The 26,335-nt window shown below is 48.4% G+C and overlaps 9 protein-coding genes across 9 annotated transcripts; 3 read left to right on the top strand and 6 right to left on the bottom strand.

The window, feature by feature from the left end:
• Positions 1-1,615: 1,615 nt before the first annotated feature.
• Positions 1,616-1,804, bottom strand: N7469_010386 (uncharacterized protein; the record flags this gene model as incomplete). The annotated part of the gene is made up of 1 exon (XM_056649291.1): positions 1,616-1,804. One exon carries the CDS (start codon positions 1,802-1,804, stop codon positions 1,616-1,618), a length of 189 nt encoding a protein of 62 aa, XP_056496422.1.
• Positions 1,805-2,713: 909 nt separating this feature from the next.
• On the bottom strand, positions 2,714-4,306 carry N7469_010385 (Zn(II)2Cys6 transcription factor; the record flags this gene model as incomplete). The annotated part of the gene is made up of 3 exons (XM_056649290.1): positions 2,714-3,891; positions 3,945-4,202; positions 4,270-4,306. The coding sequence occupies 3 exons, from the start codon at positions 4,304-4,306 to the stop codon at positions 2,714-2,716; spliced, it is 1,473 nt and encodes a 490-aa protein (XP_056496421.1).
• Positions 4,307-5,302: 996 nt separating this feature from the next.
• N7469_010384 (C40 family peptidase) lies at positions 5,303-5,957 on the top strand (the record flags this gene model as incomplete). The annotated part of the gene is made up of 3 exons (XM_056649289.1): positions 5,303-5,628; positions 5,688-5,789; positions 5,840-5,957. 3 exons carry the CDS (start codon positions 5,303-5,305, stop codon positions 5,955-5,957), a joined length of 546 nt encoding a protein of 181 aa, XP_056496420.1.
• A 133-nt stretch (positions 5,958-6,090) lies between these two features.
• N7469_010383 (uncharacterized protein) lies at positions 6,091-7,715 on the bottom strand (the record flags this gene model as incomplete). The annotated part of the gene is made up of 4 exons (XM_056649288.1): positions 6,091-6,333; positions 6,396-6,848; positions 6,926-7,272; positions 7,340-7,715. 4 exons carry the CDS (start codon positions 7,713-7,715, stop codon positions 6,091-6,093), a joined length of 1,419 nt encoding a protein of 472 aa, XP_056496419.1.
• A 1,731-nt stretch (positions 7,716-9,446) lies between these two features.
• Positions 9,447-10,144, bottom strand: N7469_010382 (uncharacterized protein; the record flags this gene model as incomplete). Its single annotated transcript, XM_056649287.1, has 3 exons — positions 9,447-9,455; positions 9,588-9,883; positions 10,120-10,144. 3 exons carry the CDS (start codon positions 10,142-10,144, stop codon positions 9,447-9,449), a joined length of 330 nt encoding a protein of 109 aa, XP_056496418.1.
• A 3,026-nt stretch (positions 10,145-13,170) lies between these two features.
• On the bottom strand, positions 13,171-15,329 carry N7469_010381 (CAAX farnesyltransferase subunit beta RAM1; the record flags this gene model as incomplete). Its single annotated transcript, XM_056649286.1, has 7 exons — positions 13,171-13,435; positions 13,519-13,658; positions 13,860-13,978; positions 14,047-14,174; positions 14,244-14,318; positions 14,387-14,542; positions 14,812-15,329. 7 exons carry the CDS (start codon positions 15,327-15,329, stop codon positions 13,171-13,173), a joined length of 1,401 nt encoding a protein of 466 aa, XP_056496417.1.
• A 1,679-nt stretch (positions 15,330-17,008) lies between these two features.
• On the top strand, positions 17,009-19,448 carry N7469_010380 (Zn(II)2Cys6 transcription factor domain-containing protein; the record flags this gene model as incomplete). Its single annotated transcript, XM_056649285.1, has 2 exons — positions 17,009-19,220; positions 19,286-19,448. The coding sequence occupies 2 exons, from the start codon at positions 17,009-17,011 to the stop codon at positions 19,384-19,386; spliced, it is 2,313 nt and encodes a 770-aa protein (XP_056496416.1). The 3' UTR covers positions 19,387-19,448.
• A 3,103-nt stretch (positions 19,449-22,551) lies between these two features.
• N7469_010379 (putative RING and UBP finger domain protein) lies at positions 22,552-24,832 on the top strand (the record flags this gene model as incomplete). The annotated part of the gene is made up of 3 exons (XM_056649284.1): positions 22,552-22,981; positions 23,010-23,542; positions 23,630-24,832. The coding sequence occupies 3 exons, from the start codon at positions 22,552-22,554 to the stop codon at positions 24,830-24,832; spliced, it is 2,166 nt and encodes a 721-aa protein (XP_056496415.1).
• A 274-nt stretch (positions 24,833-25,106) lies between these two features.
• Positions 25,107-26,135, bottom strand: N7469_010378 (3-demethylubiquinone-9 3-methyltransferase; the record flags this gene model as incomplete). Its single annotated transcript, XM_056649283.1, has 1 exon — positions 25,107-26,135. The coding sequence occupies one exon, from the start codon at positions 26,133-26,135 to the stop codon at positions 25,107-25,109; it is 1,029 nt and encodes a 342-aa protein (XP_056496414.1).
• Between the last annotated feature and the right edge of the window lie 200 nt (positions 26,136-26,335).

Raw genomic sequence — 26,335 nt, 5'->3', positions numbered from 1 at the left:
ATTGTCCAAGTTGCGACACGGCTATCAAACCAAGTAGTTTTTTGATGAATACCGATCAAGATGTCGCAATAGGTGAATTGAAGTGCGTTCTTCTCGAATATCTTCTTTTTTTTGTATATTTTTGTATTTTTGCGGATGCCGTCTGTGGTTCAAAAAGGGAAAAGAGATTCGAAATGTGACGATCCGGCCGACAGGTGGAGATGAAGGTGTGGTGGAAGATGTGAAAGACTTCCAAATCCTATTCTCTCGAAGCAGCGTCAAGCGCGAGAGTATATTTCCAAAAACGAATGAAATGGAATCTGGCAGCGAGTCGAATTGAGGTATATTCGATTTACTGGGCAGAAACCGTTAGGGGTGGTTGGGTAGTAAGGGCGCGTCGCAGAAGCGTCCCGTGCAAAAAGATGGTGGTGGAATAAATAAAAAGGCTGGCCTATGCAGCACAATAAAAAAAGAGGCGATTGATTGAGTCAGAGTTAAGACCAGAAGGGGTCTTAAACAATGAATCGCAATGCCTAGTTGAATCGATCAACGGGGTGAAACGTGGAGTTCTCGAGTCTTTCTCTCTTGGGGGAAAGTAAGAGAGGGTTTGAAGAAGTCGAGAAACCTGTTCGAGGAAATGAAAAAGAGGGTGTGGGATAGAAAGAGCGGTACGGTCGTCGTGAAAGAGTGAAACGAGCGACCTAGTCGGCAAAAAAAGAAAAGAAAGATGAGGGGGGAAAAAGGGAATGAAGATGAAATGCACACACGGAAAAGAAGAGAGTGTGAGAGAGCGAGGGAGAGGGGGACGAGAAGATCAGGAGATGCTGCTGAGTCAGGATTTTGACTGGGTACAGTCCACCATTGTACATAGTACAGTAGAACTTGGCATTGGCAGCTCGTGGGTCTGTCCGGCTCGAACTATTCTTCTTTCCATGGCTTTTGCTTTTTCTTTGCATTGCTTCTATTCTGGGCATTGACTTCTGCGAGTCATTGGTGCTACAGTATGTACATTGTAGTATCTACCCCTTTCCTGTCTGTCTACTACAGTAATACTGTTTATCTCTCTCCCCGTTTGGCCCCATGCGTCTGGCTGCATCGTAACGAGGGGGCTGAACAACAGAAGAACATTGGCAAGTCACTGCCTCACGTTTGGCTCCTTGCACAAGAGACCTTTGTCCCACTTGTTGTGCGACGGATCGTCCAGTGTCAGACCGGGGACTGTTCGTCGTGCAATGGGCACGGTGGCGTCCCGAACTATTGTACTGACCCAAATGTGTATTCTAGATGTCCACCCAGATAGTCAACTCATAGTAGTAAAATTTTTAATATATTAATTTTTGGTTTGGACCGTCCAGAACTCCAGAACCCGCTAGATCGTCACCAAATGCCGCCGAACGGCTTCCAAACACGTGAGATCCGCGGGGATCTGAAACGCCCGGCAGGCCCGTGATACTGGAATGCTGGAGGTGGAGGGGACCGCCTTGGTTGATACCAAGATCTTGGATATTGGATGCTGGATGCAATTGACCGAACAAGGCACTCTCTGCCTCTTGTTTCTACCCCTCCTCCTCGTCCTCGTCCTCGTCCTCCTCCTCTCCCTCGTTTCGTATCTGTGTGTACACACTGCAGCCTCCCCTCAAGCAACCCCTGATTCGAGAACTTGTTCAGCCACGGCTCCGCTGGGCGCCACCGCCGGGTTTCCCACGGTTGCCAGGGGCTGCTCCGGGGAGTTGAAGCCAATCATATAAGAGTTTTCCCCCAACTGATCCACCGTTGAGTCCCTCAGCATTTGTGGACGACAATTCAGGTACCCGCCTTCGTACATGATTGTGATTGGTTTAATCCGCCCATGACAGGTCATTCCAGACTTTTTGAGGGGGGAGCAGGGTTGGACAAAGTCAGTCCCGGTCTGCAGGGCGATTGATACTTTCACCAGGGGTTTCCTTCATACTCTTCCCCCTCAGACGATGGGCACGATGGGTCTTTCGTTCAAGTTCCGTGCGCTATCTTGATGGGCGCTATTGGTTCAATTGTACCGAGACGGTCAGCGTGAGGGACTTGCTGCAGCGCACGTCACAGGTGAAACTCCGTGCGCGACCGCGTCTTCCGTCGCATCCGTAGGATTGGACAAGTATGTACATACTACTGCATACATAAGTCTGTAGTTGAGAAATCAAGGGTGGCTCGGTTAGTTCTGGTCCTGGTCCAGGAACTTAGAGCAAAAAAAAAAAAGAGAAAAAGAAAAAGACAGCAGTGGCACTCTGAATATTCTCATAAAGTCCAGACTCTTTCTCGACTCGAAGTCTAATCAGGGCCAGGGAGGTATGTTCTTTGGAACCAGAATTGATGAGTGGGAATGGTGGAGATCCTTGCCCTGTCGAACACTCTTCTGGTGGCCTGCCCAATCGGGGTTAGTCCGGATAACAAACTAGTCCATATGTATGTACTACATACGGAGTACAGTACAGTACAGTACAGGAGTGGTCGTGGGGATCTACATACCTACGGAGTACAGCACTGTGTATTGATGGCCCAGCTATACTGCAAGAAAAGGTGAGTACCAGAATTGACACTATTTCCCATATCTCTGCAACATCTTGGTACGATCTATCATATTACTCCTGTCAAACCAATGCAAGTTTATTTTCACTCCATTGCCGAGTCAGGCCCACTTCTCTTTCGAAATTGCCACCAAGATATAAATAGAGCATCATCCATGGATACCAGTAAAATATCAAAATATGAATAGACATGAACCTGCATCCAGCGACTTAATCTGCCGGTCTGCACTTGAAATCGCCTGGCCCGGATGCATCTCAACCGGGTTATTCAATTCTAACCTGTCCGTGATCTCCCAAACTTGCTCCGTGAGTCGCATTGCCATGTTGCGTTGCTGTTCTCGATAGTACTCGGTCATCGACTGATGCTTCTGTCGTACCCAAGCACGGTCATTCGAAGTGACTGCTTCTCGGGCTGCGAGGTAAAAAGGTTGTGGGAGCGATGAATCTGGGCCACAACCAGTAGACAGATGGTCCATGAGTCCAAAGCAGGTCTGTGCGAAATGCTGGACTCGGTGACAACGAGTTGGGTCTTTAAATACCCGTCGTGCTAATAGTAGATGTGATGTCCAGTAGAAACATTCTGTCAGAATGTCCAGCGGGGGCCGCTCGTTGCTCGCAACTGTAATACCGGTATAATGTGCTCCCCAGGATCGGAGATCATTTTCCAATCGATAAGCCTCGGCAAGAAGGTCAGCAATTGATCCATCTCGTTCCAGACGCTCCTCAATATCGCACGCCAGATGTGCAATCCTAACCAGGAAACACATTAGGGGTTGGGGACACCCAGTCATCTCGTGGAAAGATGGCTCTGTCCTGTCCCACCGCGCCGCATCGGGTTGGTGTAGATTAAAACTCCCAGGGGCATATGGTCGGCGTTGCCGCGCGATGGCCAGCATAACGTCGACCATGGCGAACCGTTGCACCGCTGTCCGGGTAAGAGTACTGTGTGGTATCTGGTGAAAATAGCCTAGAGTTTGCATGAGGAATGATGCGCATCGCATATGGGGTTCTAGAACACCGTCCTCTGACTGGGCGACAACCACACCCTGTAGTACGACTGCTGTAACTAGTGCCTCATGATCACAACCACCGGATGGTACTACACTCCTGGTTTCACGGCCACTTCCCACTTCAATAAGTCGTAGGTGCTGTCCAATCGTACGCAGCATGCGTTGTTGACAATACGCTGCTGTTGACACGCTTCCCAGGCCAAAATTGAGCATATGCTCTGTAGCTATGCAAACAATTGTGTCGAAGAGAACTGGCGATGATAAGGCTGCCCAGGAGAGTTGCCGGTATGGATTATCCGGCCCGTCCATGGCGGGGACGTTGGAAGAAACTAGTCTCATGTCTGATACATTTCAGTCCGAAGGTCCTACTTGGTTTCTGGAACTGTGAACATACAGTATTCCCATGCTATCTTCTCTTCGTTGGTTTGAAACAAATCACTCGAGAAAAGCGATAAAGACCTGCTAGGTTCTCCCGCATTATCGGCTTCCCGAGCCTGTCTTCGAGAGCGATGTCTCGATAGCGTAGGCTGAGCTCGCCGTACCCATCTCAATCCAGAAGGATACTGACAGCTCAATCCTCGTGTAATGCAAAAGGAACAAACTGGGGTCTTTTCGTCACATTTCTCGTGCTTCCTTCGACACTGTAGACATCCTGCCGCCATATGTCAGTCGTGGTCTGGGGAGTCATTTATGGATCCAAATCCGGGCGGATTTGATACCTGTTCTTGATCGTGTGAAACGCTCCCGATGGGGCATTCCGCTAGGACGGTGGAGGAATACACTATTCGCAATAATCGCGATGGTTAGGCAGTAACCTGGATTTCATTGAACAATGTGAAAGTGAAGTGGGGAATGAATATCACGAACTTCCCCGCTCATTATCATCACGATCACATGATAGGGTTTATATGGTACTACAGGTGCACAAGGAGCGTCGGCCTGAATATACCAATCCCTGGATCTAATAACTATTATGATAGTACATACTAAGATCACTGGAGAGGTCTTAGTATGTACTACTATTGAAATCTGAGATCAAAGAACTTCTTGAATCCTAACGACTTATTATGATGCTGCGTATCATGATTGACAATACTCCCAAAGAGTATCCGAGAACGGCGAACCTGACTTTCCTCTTGAACTCGACTTTTTCTAATGGGATGATGCCCGGAATACCAATATTTAAATTCCAAAAATAGTTCAAATACGACCGTCGATCCCAGAGTCTTCCGCCAACTCTAAGCATGATAATTCCGCCCCATCGCAATTGAAGATCTTGGCTCTCCACTCCTCGTATTCTTCACCCCTTGATCGACTAATGAGTTTGAGCGCAAGTAACATAGATTTTCAACAGAAATGACTTAACTCCGATCTGATCAGCATGTGTCAACTTTCATGAATTGTCACTGGATATTGACCTTTCGTATTCTCCATCATTCTGACGATCTTTCAAGTCCTTTGGGTTGGATCGAAAACCCCATCAACACGGGATCAGGGTTTGGAGTTACTTGGTCAGTCAGATCTTGGATCCTCGTATATGACCTATTTCTATCTGACCAATATATCTTGATCGTCAAACTTTGGGACGGTAGGTAGTACTCCACGAATCTGATGTCCATCGATTTCCAACAAGTGAAGACTACTTGAACACCGACTTTCGCTCTTTTCTCAAGTTCTCCCAAGTTCCAATCCGAGAACACAGTGTCCTTTCTTCTCATTATTGCCTGCAATTCAATTTGAAGCATCATCACAATGAAGCTGGTTGCTACAGCATTTCTGGCTAGTTTGGCCACCAGCACCGTCGCCATACCCCATTCGAACAGCTCCTCGAGTGATATTGGACAGAAAATATTATCGACTGCTATGACAGCTAAAGGAACGCCTTATGCATGGGGTGGTGGCTCTTGCAGTGGGCCTACAGATGACCAAACCCCTTATGATTATGGTGATGTAGGCTACGATTGCTCCGGTCTGGTATGTTGGGCAGTTTGCAAAGTGACTGGTCGTGATCTCTTCACTGAAGGCCTTCGCGTGACATCTTCCATGTACTGTGCGTCGGAGGCTAAGCTAGGATATAAGTAAGCATACCGGCACTATAGACTGTCATGATATCATGAAGCTTACCTTACTCTACCAGAAAATATCCTTATTCCCAGCGCCAAGCTGGGGATGCTGTGTTCTTCGGCGGCGAGTGTGATTGCAATGACAGCGACAGCATTCACCATATCGGTCTCATGATGTAAGCCTCAAAAATTCTCTATCAAATTGACCTCAGTTGACTCGGTTTAGGGATTCCGGCGACCGCATGTGGAATGCACCTAATGATCGTGTCAATCAGGTCCAGGAAAACAGTATTGCAGAATTTGGCGAAGATCCTTGTCCCTATGTAATTCGGTTTGCGTCATGAAGAGCTATGTAATGAAGGGGCTGCACTATGATTGTATTTGGAAGAGACTAGTATTTGAATAGAGATAATACTGATAGTACTAGGGTAGCTATTATATTACTTGAACATTCTCATATTTCCAACTCCAAGCCTCTCAGCCTAGAACTTCCGTGATGACCTTAGATGCACGATCCACTATCATGTCAATTTCCGCCTTCGTGGTATTGTATGGTGGTGCTAGGCAAATATGGTCACCGTTGACTCCATCTGCACCCCCGTTTCCTGGCATGAGGGAAATTGCGTATTCCGGCTTCAAACCAGTCGTATGGAGCGCCCACGCAACTTTCTTCGATGGAGGATAAGGCTCCTTTGTCTCTTTATTCTGCACAAACTCCATCTGCAAAAACGAGTTAACGTGCTTGTCCTAAATCAAGGATGAATCAGTGGAGAAGCACTTACAGCCCAGAAAAGACCACGACCACGAATATCACCAACATGAGGGTTGCTGCCCAGCTTCTCGTGAAGGAGGCGACCAAGGTATTCGCCCATTTCACGAACATTTGCAAGTAGGTTGTCTTCTTGGATAATTTTTTGCACTTTGTATGCGGCTGCACAGGAAACTGGGTGACCCTGATATGTTTGACTGTGAGCAAAAGCCCCTGTACCTCGAGTCAAAGTATCGACAACATGCTTATTCACCAAAAGACCGGCAATTGGAGCATATCCGGCACCCAGACCTTTGGCAATAGTTTGTAGGTCAGGTACAACGTCTTCTTGCTCCCAGGCATGAAGGGTTCCGGTACGGCCCATGCCAGACATTACTTCATCCAGAATAAATAGTGCTCCATGGCGCTCGCAGACCTCTTTCATAGCTTTCAGATAGCCTGGCAGCGGAGGAACACAGCCTAGTGTCTGAAAGGTTGTCAGGAAAATTCAAGGTTAACCTGGCGTGGTATGTTCAAGGGATATCCAAGTAATGGATTACTTACAGCCCCGGCCATGGTCTCTGCCACAAAAGCACACACCGTGTCTGGACCCAAGCTCTGAAATTTGTCTTCCAGCTCTTGCGCCAGTCTTGAGACATAGCTCTCGACGGTCTCTCCTAGTTTCATCTCGCGATACGGATAGCACTGCGAAACGTGATGCACATTCTTCGTCAAGATATTCTCGTAGATAGCTCGGCGAGCAACATGGTGACCAACGGCAAGGGAGCCAAGGGTATTTCCATGGTAGGATTGTTTGCGAGAAATAAAATTGACTCGTTGAGGTTGTGGTGTTGGAAGCTCTCTGAAATACTGCATAGCCATTTTCACGGAAGCTTCCACAGCTTCAGTTCCTGGAAACAGGACGACACGAGTTAGTCCATTTTGCAAATGGCAACTAAACATCTCAAAAAGACTAACCTGAGCTCACGATGAATGCTCGAGACATCTGTCCTCCAGTAGAGTCCACCAAAATCTGGGATAGATTTTCTGCGGCGGAATTGGTAAAATACAGCGAATAGACATAGGGAATCTTTTGCAATTGTTCCATGATAGCTTCATGAACACGGGCGTCGCTGTGGCCAAGGCAAGATACAGCTGCACCACAGGTAGCATCTAGAATTTCTAGACCATCATCAGTGATAAGGTAGCTGCCCCTCCCGCCAACTATATTGAGGGGCTTCTGACGAAGCTGGTGATAGAGCACAGCGCTATCACCATTGACAGGGTTGCCCTTGAACTCATTCCCAGTGGCAGGGACAGGCAAGGCAACAGTCTCGGGCTGATAGTCACCCATTATGTGATGCAATATTATAAGGTATGGCTGTCTGTGGATAATATGTCTGAAATAGCAAGTTGTGAGAAAGATGAAGCAAGCAAATATCTTTTATCTTTCAAAGTGGACGGACAGTCACTTCTTTTATGTTGGACATATCCGAGCTGGTGACAAATTCAAGCTCCCTCATTTTGATAACCAGAAGACAGAATGCCAAGTGATAATTGGCTAATGATAACTCATACAGGTCCATTTTGAAGCCATACTTCAGTTATCCTACTAGATTACCCCAAGTCCTTGATGCATGGGAAATATTAGTGGTTGATCCAGGATGACACTATACCAAAAGAGGAATTCTTTGTCGGACCCACGCAATGCAACACGCTTCCAGTTGATCGGCAAATCGGAAAATAAGAATTCCGCGGTTATAACCATGTTGTGAGGAGGCTCTTGGCTGTCTCCAATCAACCTTAATCTCTGTCAGATTAGGATTGGCTACCACGGCCGAGCAAGGTATTTCAAGCGATTTATGATTCGGTCTAGGCCCCTTGTAAGCTGAACATTTCCCTCGAGATATATCTGCACCAGCGGAAGCTCTTCCGCTGAGTTGCAAGCTACAAGTGTTTCGAATACTTATCGCTCATTAGTAGTGGTTGAACTATATCCAGAGGACATGGCTAGATAGCGAAGGTGAAACACCGACACAACTTGACAAGTATTCAAGTCTGTCTATGTGTCTTTCTACTAGATATTAACAAGATTCCGATCTTGCTAGGCTTGAAGGGTCGAATAGTGGGCTTCCTGGGGACTCTAACTGAATCTATATACTAAGAACTCACTAGAGAGAGCGGGTGTTTGGAAGAATGGTACTAGGAAGCCCTATAACCACAAGTATCTAGGCAGTGTGCAAGCCCGGGGTTAATACTGGTAGATTTGTCTTATGGATAGAATGAATTTCTCGTAGAATGCTAAGCAATGTATTAATAATAGCTCTTTATACTCCATGGCTGTCAAGTTAGCTATGATCTCATACGACTTAAGTAGATATCCAAAGATTGAAGGGAACGCCCGTATGTGTTGGTGCAGATATTCTTAATATTCTGCTTTGTAAATCGAGATTCTCACAAACTTTGGCTCTATTGCAAACTTTGCAAGAAGCTTGAAGCTTTCTATCGACTCATATACTATAATAATGATGAATGAGGTGAAATGATATTAGATTTTCCCACGAGTACAGTAGGAGGAAGCGGGATATGTATCTACTAGTAAAGCTTACAAGGCTATTGTTAACCAAAATACCAAGAGGGAACTTTTATAGTATTCCACTAGCACTAGAATCGAAAGACAAAAATGGATAGGCCCCACTAGTACCGAACTCTTAACAGTAATAGTACCTAAGTGTGTACCTTCAACACGATACTTGCCACATGATCACAAACAATTCATCGCTAACCACCACAATGATGCAACTATCTCAAACAAAAACACACTAGAGCGCAAGGCCCAATCCTCCCTCTATGCACCATTATTCCAAACCATCTTGTCGATTGCTCACGACAAGGCACAGCATCCGAAATCCGGAGCTCCTCCATCTATGAAAGAAAGTTGAACCTGAAAAAGATAACTTGAACAAATACATGCTCACGAAAACACGCATGCAGGAAGCCATCATCATAAGTCGTAACATCATACCAATATTCCACCACAAACGTCCACAACAATTTGCAAAAGTTGACTGCTTGTGGGACCTTACTAACCCTTCTGTCTCGAATAAGCCAGTTCTCTCGCCGATCCAGGAACCCCTCTAACAACAATTCTATCTCCTCGATCAAGACTCATCATTCGCTCAGGACTACTACTTCCACCACTCCAGCTACCACCACTACTACTGACCGAAGTATCCGTATCATCGTCTCGACTGGACTTGCGTCCCGTCCCAATAGCAACAGGCATCCCCTGCACGACTCCGCCATGGTCAGTACCAGCCGGATACATGCCGTCGTTAACGGAGAAATTGCGGCAGATCAGGTACGCGCGCATGGCGGCACTTTCACGGGCTAGCGTTTCGCTCCCGTAGACTGCGTCGGTTTGGTACTCGCGGTTATTGACGCGAACAACGCATGTGAAACCTGCTGTGGATGTGTAGGCTTCGTAGGAAGGTTCTGGCCAGCGACGACGGCGGCATAAGCCTGGAATTCTAGATTAGCAAGATCCTTCGTAGTGCACTAGACTATCTATATTTCCAAAGTTGGGTCGGGGCGTAGACGAAGGGAAGTGCCAATTTGTTAGAAATCCCTGAGGCGTAGGATTCCCTCTCGTCTCAATTGAGACTTGCATTGGTGATGACATAGAATGGTGTGAAGATTTATTGGGCTTCGACACAGCAGGAGAAGTATGATGAGTTTGATATGCGTGAAACACGTACTTGCAAGATAGAGAATATAGTACATTTCGGCCGAGTGGATCAACAACGGTGAGGCGAAATACCCACAACAGAGACAAGATAGAGCGGGAGGCGGCGTTGCCACTGTTGATTTCACAATCTGAGGCGCGGCTAGCCCGACAGCATTGAAGGGATTGGTTGATGAGAGCGAGACGGTGGACGGGTAGGGCTGAGGCGGAGCTGCGGAATAGACAATGTATAGCTAGAGGATATGCGGATGGCGAAGCCCAACGAGGCCGTTACTAGTATCTGTCATAGACAAGATGAGCCGAGGGCCGAGATGTCTTGATCTTTGTTCTTTGACTGACAGCTGGTCGAGTGATTTATGCGGATTGTAATTTTATCTTTTCTTTGTTGGACTCGCTTTCCCTTTCCTCTTTTGACGATTTTCTTTCTTTTTCGAAAAAAATTGCCTCACTGGGCGTTTTTCACCTCTCGTTAATAGAGAGATATGGGAAGAGTGAAATAAAGAAAAAAAAGAAGAGAGAGAGAGAGAGGGAAAGACTGTGGACGAGAAGTCAAAGGTTTGAAGAAGGCATTAGAAGATGCCACGCCACGCACACATACAAAATACACGTTCCCCCTCCGTACCACGCAGGAAGGCAAAAATACAAGACGAGGTTATGGGGGCAAACACTGAAATATTGAATTTCGAAGAACTTGCAAGCTATGTATGCTTAATTGCTGTTTCTATACCCGGGGCACCTTCCATTGGAAAACAGGTGGGGCATTTGCATTGATACAACAAAGTCATACCGGATGTTTTTCTTGTGTACCGAGTACTTCGATGCGCAAGCACGAGAAGAGCATCAGGCCGGGTAGAAGTTCAAGAGGAGGGGGGGACAAAAACAACTTGGACGGTTGCAATTGAGACAGCACAAAAAAAATTAAATTCTCTCAATAAAGTAATAAAATAATATAAAATGAAATAATAAAAGGCTGGTACCGAATACTTCACTAGGAGAAACTAGGGAAATAGACTTAACGGAAAGGGGTGAAAATGAAAACTATATTTAAATCCTAACAGGAAGGATTCGACATTGTTGTCTTAGCATTCGCTGCAGAAACCTGAAGAGGTAATGAAAAGGTCGGAGAACACCGTTTCTCCTAGAGCTTAATATGTAGTATCGAAATGAATAGCCTGGCGTTACTCGGATGGTACAAAGTGGAGAGAAGGATTTTTGCCAGAGACGAAGTACCAAGGACAAGACTAACATGAACCTTTGACTCAATCCCGACAGATGCAGACTTTGGAGATCAAAACGGAAAGAGAGAAAAATGAAAGAGGAAAAAAAAGAAACTCTCGGATTACCTTGGGATATGGGTCCGGGTTCTGGCCCAGGAAGAATGAGAATTGGTCGATGAACAGGAATTTGCCCGTATTGTATGTACAACGCCCGTAGATGAAGCATGTCAAGGGGTGCGCGGGAATATAACGAAGGGATTGGTCCGAAGAAGAGGAGGAAAAAAGTGCTTCAATGAGCCAGGCTGTTACCTCGAGGAAAGACTCTGGGCTGTAAGCGTGTTCAAGCGGTATGTTTTCCTCGGTGGGTTTGGAGGTAATGATGTGCTGGCATAGCTCTTTACCAGTCGAATCAAGCCGAATGGAGGCATGCTTCTCCGGCGGGCTGGTGGACTTAGGGTTCCCCCGCCTGCAATTCGGCGATCGAAACAAAGGGACTCGGAGACTAAACAGCTTATCCCGGTGCTTTGCCTCGAGGCCTGGTCCTGGACTACTGTATATTGAATGGGGTCGTCATCACTCAAGATTGATCTGCCTTTGATCTTCTCCCGATATAATGATGTAGTAGCAAGTTTTGAGAGCCCTGATATTCCCTCAGGGGCCCATCAAGGGATATCCAGCCACGACGGGACAATCTGCAAGAAAACGGAACAAATCGAATCCCTCTCGGTTCGTTTGGGGTTTTTTTTTTTGGCTCAGACCTATTCCATTTGCCCCGCAGTAAACGCAGTATGTAATTTTGCCGCTGGATCTTCCTAGAGACGCGCTGCAGGAATCCACCGCAGCATCGACCTGATTGGAGTCATGTCGGTGCCAATGCTGCGGTGGAGGGCCCCGGGTTCAAAGATGTTGTGCAGAACTGCGCCTGGAATTGGTCTGGTCTTCCAATTGAACTTTGTCATGGAGCCTTTCAATTTTGGTATCGTCCATGCGGTATCTTTTTCTATCGCTTTGTATTTGTTAGCCATCGATTCATTCAATGAAAGCGGTAGAGAATTTTTTGATAGATTGGTTTATCTCGGAGCTCGGGACTGTAGGCTCGAATTGAATCGGGTAGAGTTAGTTACTCGACAGGCATCAGACGCAGTGATGAGTTGGCATGCGGTGGGGAGTAATTTATTTACAGTGACGATGACTTTTGCCCTGTTGGGCCTCGTGCAGGTTGATAAATGGCAAACAATGCTCTTCGCTGTAGCTGGGAGAATACGTTGACAGGTACGGAGTTACTACATATACTTGTATGTAGTAGTAATACTAGTTGCTACCTTAGTTACTAGTATGAAGATACAATGAAGTAATGTACTCCATTGGGAACGTCCTTTGATTCGAACTATCATACTGCACATCGTACTATGGAGTACGGACTAGACGAATTAAACCATGACGCGTGCAATACATTGCCGATGTGGTACTGGCCAGACCAATCCCTTGCGTCCCAGATGCCCTGATTTTTAGGTCTATATCTGGCTTCTCCAAATTATACATTGTACTATGTATAACCGAGAAGAATGATCCGCAGGGCTTCCACGCAGAAGCCCAATCGGAGAGTAAAAAAGGAAAAACAAAAAGAGATCACCATTTACCTCCTCTTTGTCGGAGCTGTAGTGGGCCTCTCCGAGCTAGATTCTTCCAAAAGTGACTCCCTGCCAGTCGGGCACATGGCTCTATTCTCAGCCTCCTCCTCAAGACCCTCAATCAGGATATTGGTACTTTCAGTCTGTAAAACCCTGTACTCGGGGCGGTCCTGTGATGTCCTTTCCTCAGTTGATACTCATGAACTACGAACACCATCACACGACCGGTGAGCTTTCCGCTTCGTACCAGAGCCGCATCCTCTCGGCGGCTTGATGCGGAATTACATAAATGGGATGGAATGATGTCAATCGGTCGCCCTCTTCGAAAACGTCTTCCTCGCGACTAGTCGGCCTTGATTGCCATGAAAAGGCCGACGAGAATGTTTCGTTGGTACAAGGGCTAGAGTCCGTGCGATAGTGATGGTGTTGTGTTGCGCTCAAGCCTGTGAGAACATAACAAGTGTGGTAAGAGTCCGCATGCCTAAGTATGACGGTCAGCAACAGATACAAACAACTTGTTTGAAATACCGATTGGCACCGATGGTTACACAAGCCAATACTTACTTTCCAGGCTTATCGCGGAGACCACCGTAAGGGTGTTGGCAACACGAGAGGATATATCGAGCCAGTCCCTCGTGGCTGAAAAGACTACCAATCGTTTTTGAGGGTGCACTAGCGGATTGCGGGTGTCCGTCCAATGCGGACTGTATCAAAGGCCAGCAGCTGCCTACCCAGTGGCTATAGCAGCCATCGACGAGTTTGTTTGTACGTCCTGAAAATCCGCCTTCTGGAGCATATTGACGGGCGGACAGCCAAGACAATAACAGGGGCAGATCCATGTGACTTGAAACGAGGTCAGTGTGACGGGATTTCAATGAGCAGTGGGCAGATTAGAGATGACAAACCTTGCGATAGTTTGTTCGGGGGGGACCCAAAATGGAAAGACATGCCAATGCACAAAATGCATAAGCTCCATGCGCCTCAGAACCAGGGCTGCCAGAGATACCACCCTCAAAAGTTTGGCCTAAGACATCGGGTTAGACAGAGACGTACGAGCCGAGAAAAAGAATAAATGTATATGATATCACTCACAACGTGCCAGATATTTCGCAAGACCATCCGTGAGCTTAGTCCAGCCTGATAACTCAACCCTACGACCGGGAGGCAGGCCCAGGGGCAAATCCAGAAGTGATATGATAACCGAAGCGCAATAAGCACCGCTGCAATGACGAGAACGATGAGCACACAGCGAACGTAAAATCATGCATCGATGAGAGCAGAAGACTTACCGTACGTCCTCTTCCCCGCCTTCACAAACGCGAAATCCCCCATCACTCTGCTTTAGATTACCTAGCCATTGCCACCTGAAGATCCAGTCAGACACGCATGAGCTTTGACAAGCTAAAACCACGTTTGTAAGGAGATAACTCACATTGTCTTTCGATCCACCAATGCGAAGGCGTCCGAGCCCCCGACCATTGCGAGAGACAAAATGGCTGCATAGCTACTTGCAAGATGAGATACTTGACCGTGTCCGCCACCAAAGCCACCCGTGGGATTCTGCATGGGCCGAAGAGATTCAATCACACTGCATGAGAATGATTAGTGTCATGTTGCTCGATAAATCTTGCTTTTTGCCACGTTTGAGAGCTCCCAGTATTCAAAAAGAAAATAAGCAGCCATATAAGCAAAAAAGCAAATGCCCGGTATATTAAAATATATGTCATGCAAAATGCAGAAAAGAGGAAGAACTGCTGCAATAAAAAAGCACGTATTGTGTAGGTAGATGACGGGAAAAGCAAAATCTCTGCAGTGGTGATAGATTGATACTCTAGATAGAAGAAAAAGAAAACACACCGTTCACGGATTGGAGTGACATCTTCACCCATGAGGGTTAGACCTGCTAATCCCCAATAAATCATCCATGGGCGACTAGAATCCATAGCCACGAAGCCGGCGGGATAATCTTCCAAGGCATCATGGAGATATTCGAGATGATCAGCGCGTTGGAGTGCAGGGACACCATTCGCATTGAAAGGGCCTTTCTGGCCATCGGAGATACCTTTTAGAAAAGGCAGACATTTAGAAAGCGTTGCATCCTGCAGATCAGTGGTTTCTGTCACGAGCGGGTCGCGAAGGGATGGCGGCTGCGTGAAAAGGGCTGGGATCCCCGGCTGGGCTGCTGATTCGGCCATTTCCCCACTTGTAGAGAAAGTAGAGCGATTGCCCAGGCGGTTCTCTAGATTTAGATTGTGCTTCTGATGCCCGTGCTTCTGCTTCTGCTTCTGCTTCTGCTGTGCAGTGGCGAGGGGTGCAGTTTTGAGATGCGCGAGTGGAAAGCGAACGTTGCGACGCTTCCCCGCGACTAATGGCATGAATTAAATATGTCAAAAGAATGGGATGCCAAGGTTGGATATGACCAGAGCAACAAAGAAATGGAGGCGTTGAGGCTAATTGAACGAGGTTCAATGAAAATGCGATAATGTTTGGTGATGGGAGGATTCCAATTGACGTTGGCTTTGTTCTTCCCCCCACTTTCTTTCCGCGGGGCCAACCTCTTCTCTTCTTTTTGCTCCGCGTACTCCATACTATATTAAGTACGTGTATGCACAGCTGTATGTACTCCATACAGATGTACAGTTGAACATTTCAACAGCATGGAAAGCATAATAATAGCCAATGGAAAGTACTCTGGAAACGTCTCGCTGCAAATATGGGTCCTCAAAATTAACAGTGTGCACGCTTGAATCCTCCGGGGCCTGCATGTCAGGACTTATCCCCCCCCCCACCGGCCATGGGGTTGATGTGATCTATCTAATTTTCATTTTTGCGTGTTTGTTTCTGCACGCAGAAAGTGGCTAGTGGTGTCATTGCCGTGTCTCATCGTGCAGAGTGGCTGTTCGGTATGCCTCCTTGCTTCTGACTTGCAGATGGTTCAACCGTGCCAAAAGCTGCGATGGCCCCCTTGGTGATTCGGACAAGTTGACCTGTCAAGCCCCATTCACTCGGGTATAGCTCATGCGCATGTTCATGCTTCTCCAAACATGAAACTTTTACAATATATGCTCCGCAGAAGATCATCGGTATCGGCCCATATCCGTGTCTGACCAACTGTCCGGGACCCCGCTCCGAACTCGACGTGGCCAATCTATTCTCTGTGGAACTAGGTTAAGAGAAGATTGATTGGAGAAAACTCCAAGAAAAAGCCCAAGAGGGAGGGAAAAAAGAAGAGCAGACTTGCATGGCCCCCCACCGTCCATGAGGGAACCCAGGGAGACCCTGAAAGATACGAATCACGGACATTGTGCGTATCACCAGTCACCATGATTGGGTCTAATCCTGGAAAGACTCTGCACTATCAACGATCGCATGTCAGATCGTCCCCATGCACGGTCCTGGAGAATTGTGTGTTGGTCACTTTTCCGCTGTACGATACACTGTCCTATTTCCACGGCCTTCCACGACCTTTCAACAAGTTGGTTACTCCACTGATCTCCCGTCCCGCCATTCCCGTGGGCGATACAAAATATCCCACCTCTACATTCAGCACAATATAAACAAACATCAAGATACCATGTATTCACAGAATACTCGAGGTTGCAATAAGAACAAGACTAAATATAAGAATCTCATCTCACTAGGCCACCTGGGGAAAGTGGAAAAGGAAGAGAAGAGAACGAAAAGGACATTCCAGCAATGCAGCATCATGGGACCACGAAAACTAGTGATTCGCACTGCCGCGTCCAAGACTCCAACAACTTTCAACCAATCCGTGCGAGGCCAACAAATCTCGAGGAATCGCAATCCTCGCGTGGCAGTAAAAGGACTCCTCTCTTAATCGACTGCACGCATCAGCCAGCCTCCACTCTCCACACGATTTTCCCCTAGCGCATCTCTCGCTCACCGCTGCTTTGTCCCCCCCCACCGCCTCACCTCGCCCACTTCTTCCATGGCTGTGTGACTCTCTGAAGAAGGCCTTTTCATCCAGGCTGGTCCTTTGCCCTTCTTCTCCCTTTCTTGCCCTTTCCCACGTTATTGGCATCATTAAGACGCCATGTCAAATGTCGATTTATCCAGCGACGGCCTCATCGGCGTCGATTATGACTCCAGAGGTTATCTCCAGCAGACATGGCCAGTACCGGTCGACCAGCACGCTCCCCGGCCTGACGAAACCCAGGATTTATCGCCGCTTCAAACAAGCGGTCACCCTCTGGAACAGTCGGTGGCCCAGGATCCCAACCTCATGGTTGACTGGCAATTTCAACAGCTCCAGGCCCCTCACCATCATCAACAATTAGCATATTCGCCCGAAGACCCGTCGTCAGCACCTCAATTTACCGCCGCAAGCTATGGCATGGCCATTCAATCCTCGCCGGTGGACCTCATGTCTGGTCCCCAGGGCCAAATGAGCACCGGCTTTGTCGACAGCTCGTATCACCTGCCCCTCTCTGCCCCGGTCGACATGGTACCTTTCACATACCATGACTTCCAAGCGGATTTGATGGCCTTTCCCAACTCGCTTACGGATGTCTCATATGCGGCCCCGCATCCTGTTCTAGAGAGCAGCTCTCCGACGGATACCTATCTTGAGGTCCGCTCTCTCTCCAGTAGCGACAATGGATGGAGCACGGTTGATCACCGGCGTTCTCTCGATTTCGGTTTCCCCGAGCAAGGCATCTTCGTCAACCCCACCCAGACTTTGCACGACCGCAGTCTCTCAGAATCCTCATACTCGACCTCTTATGGTAGCTTTGTCGACATTACCAACCCGATCAGCTCCCCCAGTTCCGAAACCAACATGGACCTGCCGTACAACAACCCCCATGGCGTCAGTCTAGCAGGCACTTCGCCAACCAGCAGTTCTATTGTCCAACACGAACGTTCCTCGCCGGGTTCTCGCTCCCCGTCAGCCGTCAGCCCCAGCACCGCCATGGTGAGACCAATTCCTGTCCCCATCAAGAAGTCCACCTCGCCTACTCGTTCTTCCGGATCTCAATCATCAGCATCGCCGCCTAGCCGAAAGCCATCAAGGAAAAGCCCTATCGCGGCCAAGACAGCCGAGACCAAGGTCCGCAAGCAGTCCCAGGCCGGCAAGCCGGATTCTGAGAAGCGAGTTGGCAAGCGTAAGGGTCCCCTGAAGCCTGATCAGCGCAAACAAGCCAGCGAGATTAGGAAGCTGCGTGCCTGCTTGCGCTGCAAGTTCCTCAAGAAGACCTGTGACAAGGGCGAGCCATGCGCTGGTTGCCAGCCATCACACGCTCGTTTGTGGCAGGTGCCGTGCACCCGTATTGATATCAAGGAGATTGGGTATTTCATGAAGGACTGGAAGGCGGACTACGAGCGACACATTTCGATGGGGTTCTCTGTTGGCAATATCAAGGGGTTCTCGGACCAAGAGCGCACCTTGTTCATCACTCATGGCTACGGCCAAATTCTACCCATTAATGCTCGTGAGGTCTACGTCCGCGACGAGCAGTGCTTTACCATCGACTGGGTCGAGTCATTGCACCGCGAGCCCACACAATACGAAGTCGAGACCGCTAAGCTCTCCGCTGGTATGGAGGGAATCTCGCACGCCATGTTGTCCGACTACTTGGACCGACACATTGACGGGAACGGCACCTTTGAAAAGTTCGTAGACGATTACTTCGAAGGCACGCCTTTCCTCACCCAGATGCTCAAGACTGCTTTCCGATATTACTACCGTACCAAGCTGCCTGTCATTCGCAAGGCCCTCAAGCTCATTATCGCCTACAATCTTACTCTCCATGTTACCATGGTCGAGGGACTGGGTTCGGAAGATGACTTCATGGGTAAAATCCAAGAGCCGAGCTCAAAGTTCCGTGGCAAGACCATGGCTCCCGTGATGATCAACTTCCAGATTAAGTGCGCCATGGCTAGCATGTGGCGTGAGCTTCAGAAGGATGTGCTTGAGGAACTTTCTTCGCTTTACTCGAGTGTGTACAGTGGTGACAAGCTTAAGAACTGGCCAACCATCTTCATCCTGGCATCGATTCTGTTGGCTGTCTGGGAGGAGATGCAGTTTGACAGCCACTACCGTACCCCCGATCAGGCTGCTGTGGATAAGTTCTGCACTGATATGGAGACCACCCCCGTTGGTGTAATTGTCGGCTTGTTCCAGGCCATCTCCCAGAAGTTGCCCCCCTTCACCGAGTGGGATTCACAGCAGCACCACCAGCTTCTGTACTCCAACCCAGATGTGTGCAACACCATGACGGAGGTCCGCCAACATGTCGAGCAGCACGGTAAGCTTCTTCCCCCTCCCGCGTTTTTCTTCTCTCCCAAGACATAGCTAATCACTCGATTTTAGAGAGCTATCTGCGTGGCCGCTCTGGTACCAAATTCAACCGCGACGACTTTGACTGTCTTTCCAACAAATTTGTTTCCCGCCTTGTTATTCGTGCGAATTAGAGACGACGAATGAATGCGCATGCGCATTATGACGATGATATTTTCACCCACGACCACTGTTTTCCGCAGCGCTTCCTTCCAGCGATTGAATTTTTTTCGTCAACAAGTTCTGTTTACGCGACGCCCTGGATGAGAAAAGAATCCCACCAAATACTAACCTTACGCTAACGGTCGTGATGATGCGCGAGCGCGTCTCCCCCGCTCTTTTGATGAAACCAATTTTAACCTGAGTATCTCCTAGCGAGATAGTCTCCCCTGTGATCTTTGTTTAAGCTTTTCAATTTTCTTGTTTCCTTGGCATTGTGATTCTTGTGAATCGTCTATCTTTCATTATTTTCCTTTAACTTTTTCTTGTTTGTTCTTGCTCATTTTTCTACTGCTATTCCTCTTGTCTTTTTTATGTGTTTTGTGGTTATACCTTGCTCGCATAGCTCTCAGCGATGAACGAGGATCACGAACGTTACGACCTGTGTACGGCCGACTTATAACTTGTCTTTTTTTTTCGTTGTGACAGCACTTGGCCGGTCCACATGCTCTGGTCTTATCTTGAGGCTCGGGCCTTATGTGTACCATCTCTCTCCTCGGTCGGGGAGAGATTGTGCCAGGGAAAAGCGTGGGCGCTTGCGCCTGACTCTTGTCGCACTTCTTATCGTTTACTGCATGTCTTTTAGTGGAACGGGCGTGGCCAAAAGGCGTCCGGAAAGGGTGGAATAGTGATAGCGCCCTGCGTGTCTATATATCCTATGAATGGATCCGTATACCATATTATTCTATCTATATTCCGTGTACTATGTTTGATGCCCTAACCGTGCCAATTGTACTGTATACTGTACTGCCGGCACTCCGGATCCGGGTCAGCAGACAGATCACCTGACCTCACATCACTGGGGACCCGCGCGGACGGAGAATTCTGACTGGCTCGAATACCCTCGAAAACGGGTCGATGGGCTAATCTTGTCACAAAAATGTGGACCTTCGTTGCCTCAAAGTGGTCCAAAAGTGTCCACCCCCTCCTTTTGCGATAAGCCCTTACTAACGTCATCGCCCCAGCCACGGCTGCCTTCGTCCTCTGTATGTATGCATAGCCCGGCATCCGGCAAACCCCTTCAGTGGTTCGGATTCCGGCCACTGGAGGAAAGGGAAAAAGTTAGCATGATTTAAGTTGCGTACTTGTAAAAAATGGAGAGTACAAGAAAATTCATCTCACATCCTTATTCGTAGGAGTCTGGGCCAGGTACCAACATCCAATGGTGGCGTCAATGATCCTGTTCCTCTCTTTCTTGACTCATCGGCATATTCTAGCAACTTCGCACTTACCAAAGCTGCTGCTCCTCACGGTATCTGACTAAGGCTCTCTTTTGCCCCCCTCCTCCCGCCCATACTTAAGACCTCGTCCCCTCTTTCACTCCTCTTTTTCTCTTCTCCCTCCATACACTCTTGCGAGGATTATCGCTCCCCCCTTTTTTCCCCCTTCCCGCCTGCTTCCAATAAGCCATAAACTCAACTTGATCTTACTCCCACCATGCAGATCTTCGTCAAGACCCGTGAGTAACCCCCCCCTCCCCCCGTCTTCAACAAGCATAGGCGTATTCCGGCGAAGTCGCGGTCTTGACCGCCACTTAGCATACCTCTTGTGTTACTCCCTCTTCGATGAGAATCATTAGTACTAACTATCTCGCCACCAGTCACCGGCAAGACCATCACTCTTGAGGTCGAGTCCAGCGATACTATCGACAATGTCAAGTCCAAGATCCAGGACAAGGAAGGCATCCCTCCTGACCAACAGCGTCTGATTTTCGCTGGAAAGCAGTTGGAGGATGGCCGCACCCTTTCCGACTATAACATTCAGAAGGAATCCACCCTCCACCTGGTCCTGCGTCTGCGTGGTGGTATGCAGATCTGTATGTATCAACCCTCCACGCCACTACGATTTCAAAGAGACAGTCAAAGAATATAGACACTAACAAATTACAGTCGTCAAGACCTTGACCGGCAAGACTATCACCCTTGAGGTTGAGTCCAGCGACACCATCGATAACGTCAAGTCCAAGATTCAGGATAAGGAGGGCATCCCTCCTGACCAACAGCGTCTCATCTTCGCTGGAAAACAGCTTGAGGATGGCCGTACCCTGTCCGACTACAATATCCAGAAAGAATCTACCCTTCACTTGGTCCTGCGTCTGCGTGGTGGTATGCAGATCTTTGTTAAGACTCTCACCGGCAAGACTATCACTTTGGAGGTTGAATCATCAGACACGATTGATAATGTGAAGAGCAAGATCCAAGATAAGGAGGGTATCCCCCCTGACCAACAACGTCTAATTTTCGCCGGCAAGCAACTTGAAGATGGCCGCACCCTTTCCGACTACAACATCCAGAAGGAGTCTACATTGCACTTGGTTCTCCGTCTTCGTGGTGGTATGCAGATCTTCGTTAAGACTTTGACCGGCAAGACCATCACATTGGAAGTGGAGTCCTCCGACACAATCGACAACGTGAAGAGCAAGATCCAGGACAAGGAGGGTATTCCCCCCGATCAACAGCGTCTTATCTTTGCTGGTAAGCAGCTGGAAGATGGCCGCACCCTTTCGGATTACAACATCCAGAAGGAGTCCACTCTTCACCTGGTGCTCCGTCTTCGGGGTGGTCAGTAAACGCTCTTTATTATGAATGCTCGACTACGATAGGTCTTCAGTGATCTGCATTGGCGTTTGGTCGGTTTCGAGGCTGCGGCTTCTTCTTTCCTTTATGATGGGTTTTATTACGGCATAACTTCTTTTCTCCACGAACGCCTTTAGTGGCGTTTGAATACTTTATTATCTTGAAATGAACTTCGCAACCAGCGATTCAGTGCTATCACCATATTTCCCGTCTCCCGTAGTTCTCCATTGTCCTCAGTAGTTACCATGTAGAATATTACAAGTCAAACTCTGTAAACTCTTCTCGCCACTTTCAGCAAATCCTGTCGGGCAAAACAGACTGATTTGCCTCTCGCCACCTCAGCCACTGCGGCCTTCCCGATTGGGACTGGCAGATCCGGGGATGCTTAGTCATAATCCTTATCGCAATCCACGATTGCGAAAGTTGACATCAACTCCAGACTTTCAACTTTGCAGATGTCATTGATGCTCTCCACAGCGCAAAGGTGGTGAGCCATCGCCCGGCATGCCCGCCTTCTTCTATCATCTTACACTTGAATTTTTCCCCGACTCACAGATCTCCTCGACGACATCCTCACTGGCTCTTGAATCTGCACAAGAAGCACTCCGTCCATTCAACAAGTCAACTCGACTGTCCAGCTCCAGCGCAAATAAGAACGAAACTTCTCCAGAGAAAAGACCTAGAAATAACTATACCTCCTCAGCCTTCACTCACGCAACCGGAGGTCCCGCGAACTATACCCTCTCGCACTCGAGTTCGAATTTTCCTTCCACTTCACACCCCACCGATATTCGCTTTGACGCCATATCCATCCAGTGCATTGATATGGTTACGCCAGAAGGACCCGCTAAACACGCGCGCACGCGCAGTAATGTCCGAGAAGAAGATAACCTCGTCGCCGCGGGCATCGGCACCGATATCCTCGGCGGACTGCGTACAAAAGGCCGCTATATTCCCCCTAGACCAGAAGGTTGGCGAGAGTATTTGGGGAATCGTGCATTTATACCGTGATGCGCTGGAATCCTCAATTCTCGGTAATGATGATGATTACCCGACCTACTTGAAAGGTTCCGCCGCTGCTGTTCCGAGAAATGGGATTGAGCCCGGGTCTCTAGCTGCTACCGGTGCTGGCGCTGGTGCAAGCGACTCATCTGGTAATTGGGGTGATATATTGCCATCGCGGCCACAGCGCAAAGCGTCACGCTTCGAATCATCTGGGTATCCGTTTCCTGTGGCGACGTCGTCGTCGTCGTCGTCGGGACAGGGGCCGGAAGAGGATTGCACTACATTGTGTATTCTGGCCGTACCGGCTTATTTATCTGCTTCTGATTTCATGGGTTTTGTTGGGGAGAAGACTTTGGATGAAGTATCTCATTTTCGAATGATTAGGACGTCGCGCGCCAATCGATATATGGTTTTGATGAAGTTTCGGAGTGGGAAAAAAGCTAGAGATTGGCAGAAGGAGTGGAATGGGAAGGTTTTCAACAGTATGGAGGTATATTCTGCCCCGCTTCTCACTGGGAGACTTCACTTCGAGACCCAGAGAATTTGATGTCTTTGCTCGGCTGCTAACTGTTTCTAGCCTGAGACATGCCATGTTGTCTTCGTCAAATCTGTTGAAATCCAGGTTGCTGAGCCGGGGTCTCTGTCTGGTTTCTCGCCTGAGTCTGGCACACTCTCACCAAACGCCCAAGCAACTACCCGACATGGCGTATCATCTACCACGCAAGCAACATTATCCTCAAAGCCTCTCGCGCCTCCGACACCAGCCCTCGTCGAGCTCCCAACTTGTCCTGTATGCCTCGAGCGAATGGATGAGACAACCGGTTTACTGACAATCATATGTCAACACGTGTTCCATTGCACCTGTCTACAGAAGTGGAAAGGTAGCGGATGCCCTGTCTGCCGATATACACAAGATGAATTCCGTAAAAGCGGTCAACTTCCCGGTGAGGATGAAGACCCTGCGGAATGCAGCGTTTGTCACACCGAATCAAATCTCTGGGCATGTCTCATCTGCGGCAGCGTTGGCTGCGGAAGATACGATGGCGCCCATGCCTTTGACCACTTCAAAGAAACCTCGCACGCCTTCGCGATGGACCTCAATTCTCAACGTGTCTGGGACTATGTCGGAGATGCCTATGTACACCGCATTATTCAAAGCAAAACAGACGGCAAACTTGTCGAATTACCAGCAGCAGATCACTCTGCCCTCGATCCTCCAGACTGGGAAGATGCCGTTCCGCGCGAAAAGCTCGAAAACATGAGTGTAGAGTACACACATCTTCTCACTAGTCAACTCGAAAGTCAACGAGCCTACTTTGAGGAAATTGTCGAAAGAGCCGCAGACAAAGCATCACAAGCGAGTGCTGCCGCTGCTGCGGCCGAAGCAGCCTATTCCAAGACCATGATGAAACTAGACGAGCTCCAGTCTAAGTACGATGTACTCTCCACTGAGACAGTCCCGGGACTCGAGCGTGATCGAGCGCGCCTGGAGAAGAGAGCCGAGAAGTTCGAGGCGTTGGCTAGACGTATGGAGAAGGATTATCGCGAGGAGAAAACAATGAACCAGTCTCTTCTCGAGCGAAATAATATTCTCTCTGGAGAGAACACGACGTTAAAGGCTGCGAAGGCAGACTTGGAAGATCAGAATCGAGACTTGACTTTCTTTATTAGTAGTTCACAGCAGTTACAAGGCCAAGGGGAGGATATTGTTCAAGGAACCGTCAGTGTGCCTGAGCCCGAAGTGAAAAAGAAGAAGAATAAAGGGAAGGGAAGGAAATAGATCTTCTTGGGATGATTCACGTTTCATTGGGAAGGGTGATATTGCATGGTGGCATAGTTGCATACTTCCAAGTATTCGGGTTTCAAGATGAATGATTAATATGATTGATGAATGAAATAGAACTCAACAAGAAACATCATTGCATTAGTCTAGTTGTATATGGTTTATAAATTCTTGCTGATGCAACCTTATAACGGCTTCGTAGTATTTAAGATCTCGCTTCTAGTAAAAATATTATACAATGCATATATCTTACAATATCAACCATGCACCCTCAAACACCTTTTTTAACAGCCCAGAAGTAATTCCCCCAATCCTCAGAACCAGGAACCATCTTCCATCCCAAACCAGGAACATATACAGCCCCAACACACTTCCACCGCATCCCATCCAAGGCAGCCGGACCAGCCTTACTGACATTCGTATCAGCAGCACGCATCAACCCCTCCTGCGCCCACGAGTGCAATTCCGAGGGATTAACAAACTTGCTCCATTCATGCGTACCTCGCGGTACAACACCGATTGGCCATGGAGCTTCAGCAATAACCTGATTCAAAATCCAGGATGGAAATGTTCGTGAAATAGTCGATCCAATAAGCCAACCACCAGGTTTCAATGCTCGAAGACAATTCGCCAAAAAGGCCTGCGGCGTTGTAGTCGTTGGATCGATGTGCTCGATTACTTCGAAGAGTGTGACCATGTCGAATTGTTGGTGTGAAGGTGTTGAGGTATGGGTATCGGTTGCGGAGCCAGCGAGAACGTCTTCTAGGGTTGTATTTAGGTATTTGAAGCGTCCACTTCGCATGTGAGCTTCTACCGTCGGGTCCATACGTGCGTGGTCGCGGGCGATTTGAATAAGTTGCGTGGTGGGATCAATCGCAGTCATTGATGCAGCGCGCGTGGGCGTGGGAGCTTGACTTGTGGGGTCGAGAGGAATTGTTCGCGCGAGGGATTCTGCGAAGATACCACCGCCACAGCCGATATCGAGGTAATTCAGGTCTGCGGTGGTTGAGGGGCCGGATGGTGGACTGTCGGATAGACAGGATGCGATGAATTCGTGACGGAGAGGGTTCATCAGGTGGAGGATTCGTGATGGGCCCATTGGGTCCCACCAGGAACTGGCCAGCTTTGAAAAATGAGATACTTCATCGGCTGAGACGGATGAAGTGGTATGTGAGCGCCTGTTGAGGGTTTTGCGTGGGATTGTGGAGGGTAGAAGGGAAATGGGACGGTATGAGGGTCGAATGGTTGGGGATGCGCGAAGGGCTCGCAGAGCGAGCGAATGAGGTCGAACGGCTGCCATGATGCTAGATTGAAATTTCTTCGGTCACGCTGCCTGGCGCAGTAGGCGGGATGCGCCTTGGTATTCTCGACGAAATTTGGACGAGTTGGCTTGTTTGCGAAAGCGAGTCGATGGAAGCGGTTGGAAGGGCTTCTTCATGGTTAATTTGTTCTCTGAAGGATCGCGAGTAGTAGTATTGAAGGCTTCTTATCACTTACATT

Source organism: Penicillium citrinum, assembly GCF_028827155.1.
Source record: "Penicillium citrinum strain IBT 23319 chromosome Unknown utg000009l:1.0-4274883.0:1.0-4276374.0, whole genome shotgun sequence".
Lineage (NCBI taxonomy): Eukaryota > Fungi > Ascomycota > Eurotiomycetes > Eurotiales > Aspergillaceae > Penicillium > Penicillium citrinum.
The sequence above is the reverse complement of the archived record's forward strand: the minus strand, read 5'-3'. Positions and strand labels throughout refer to the sequence as shown.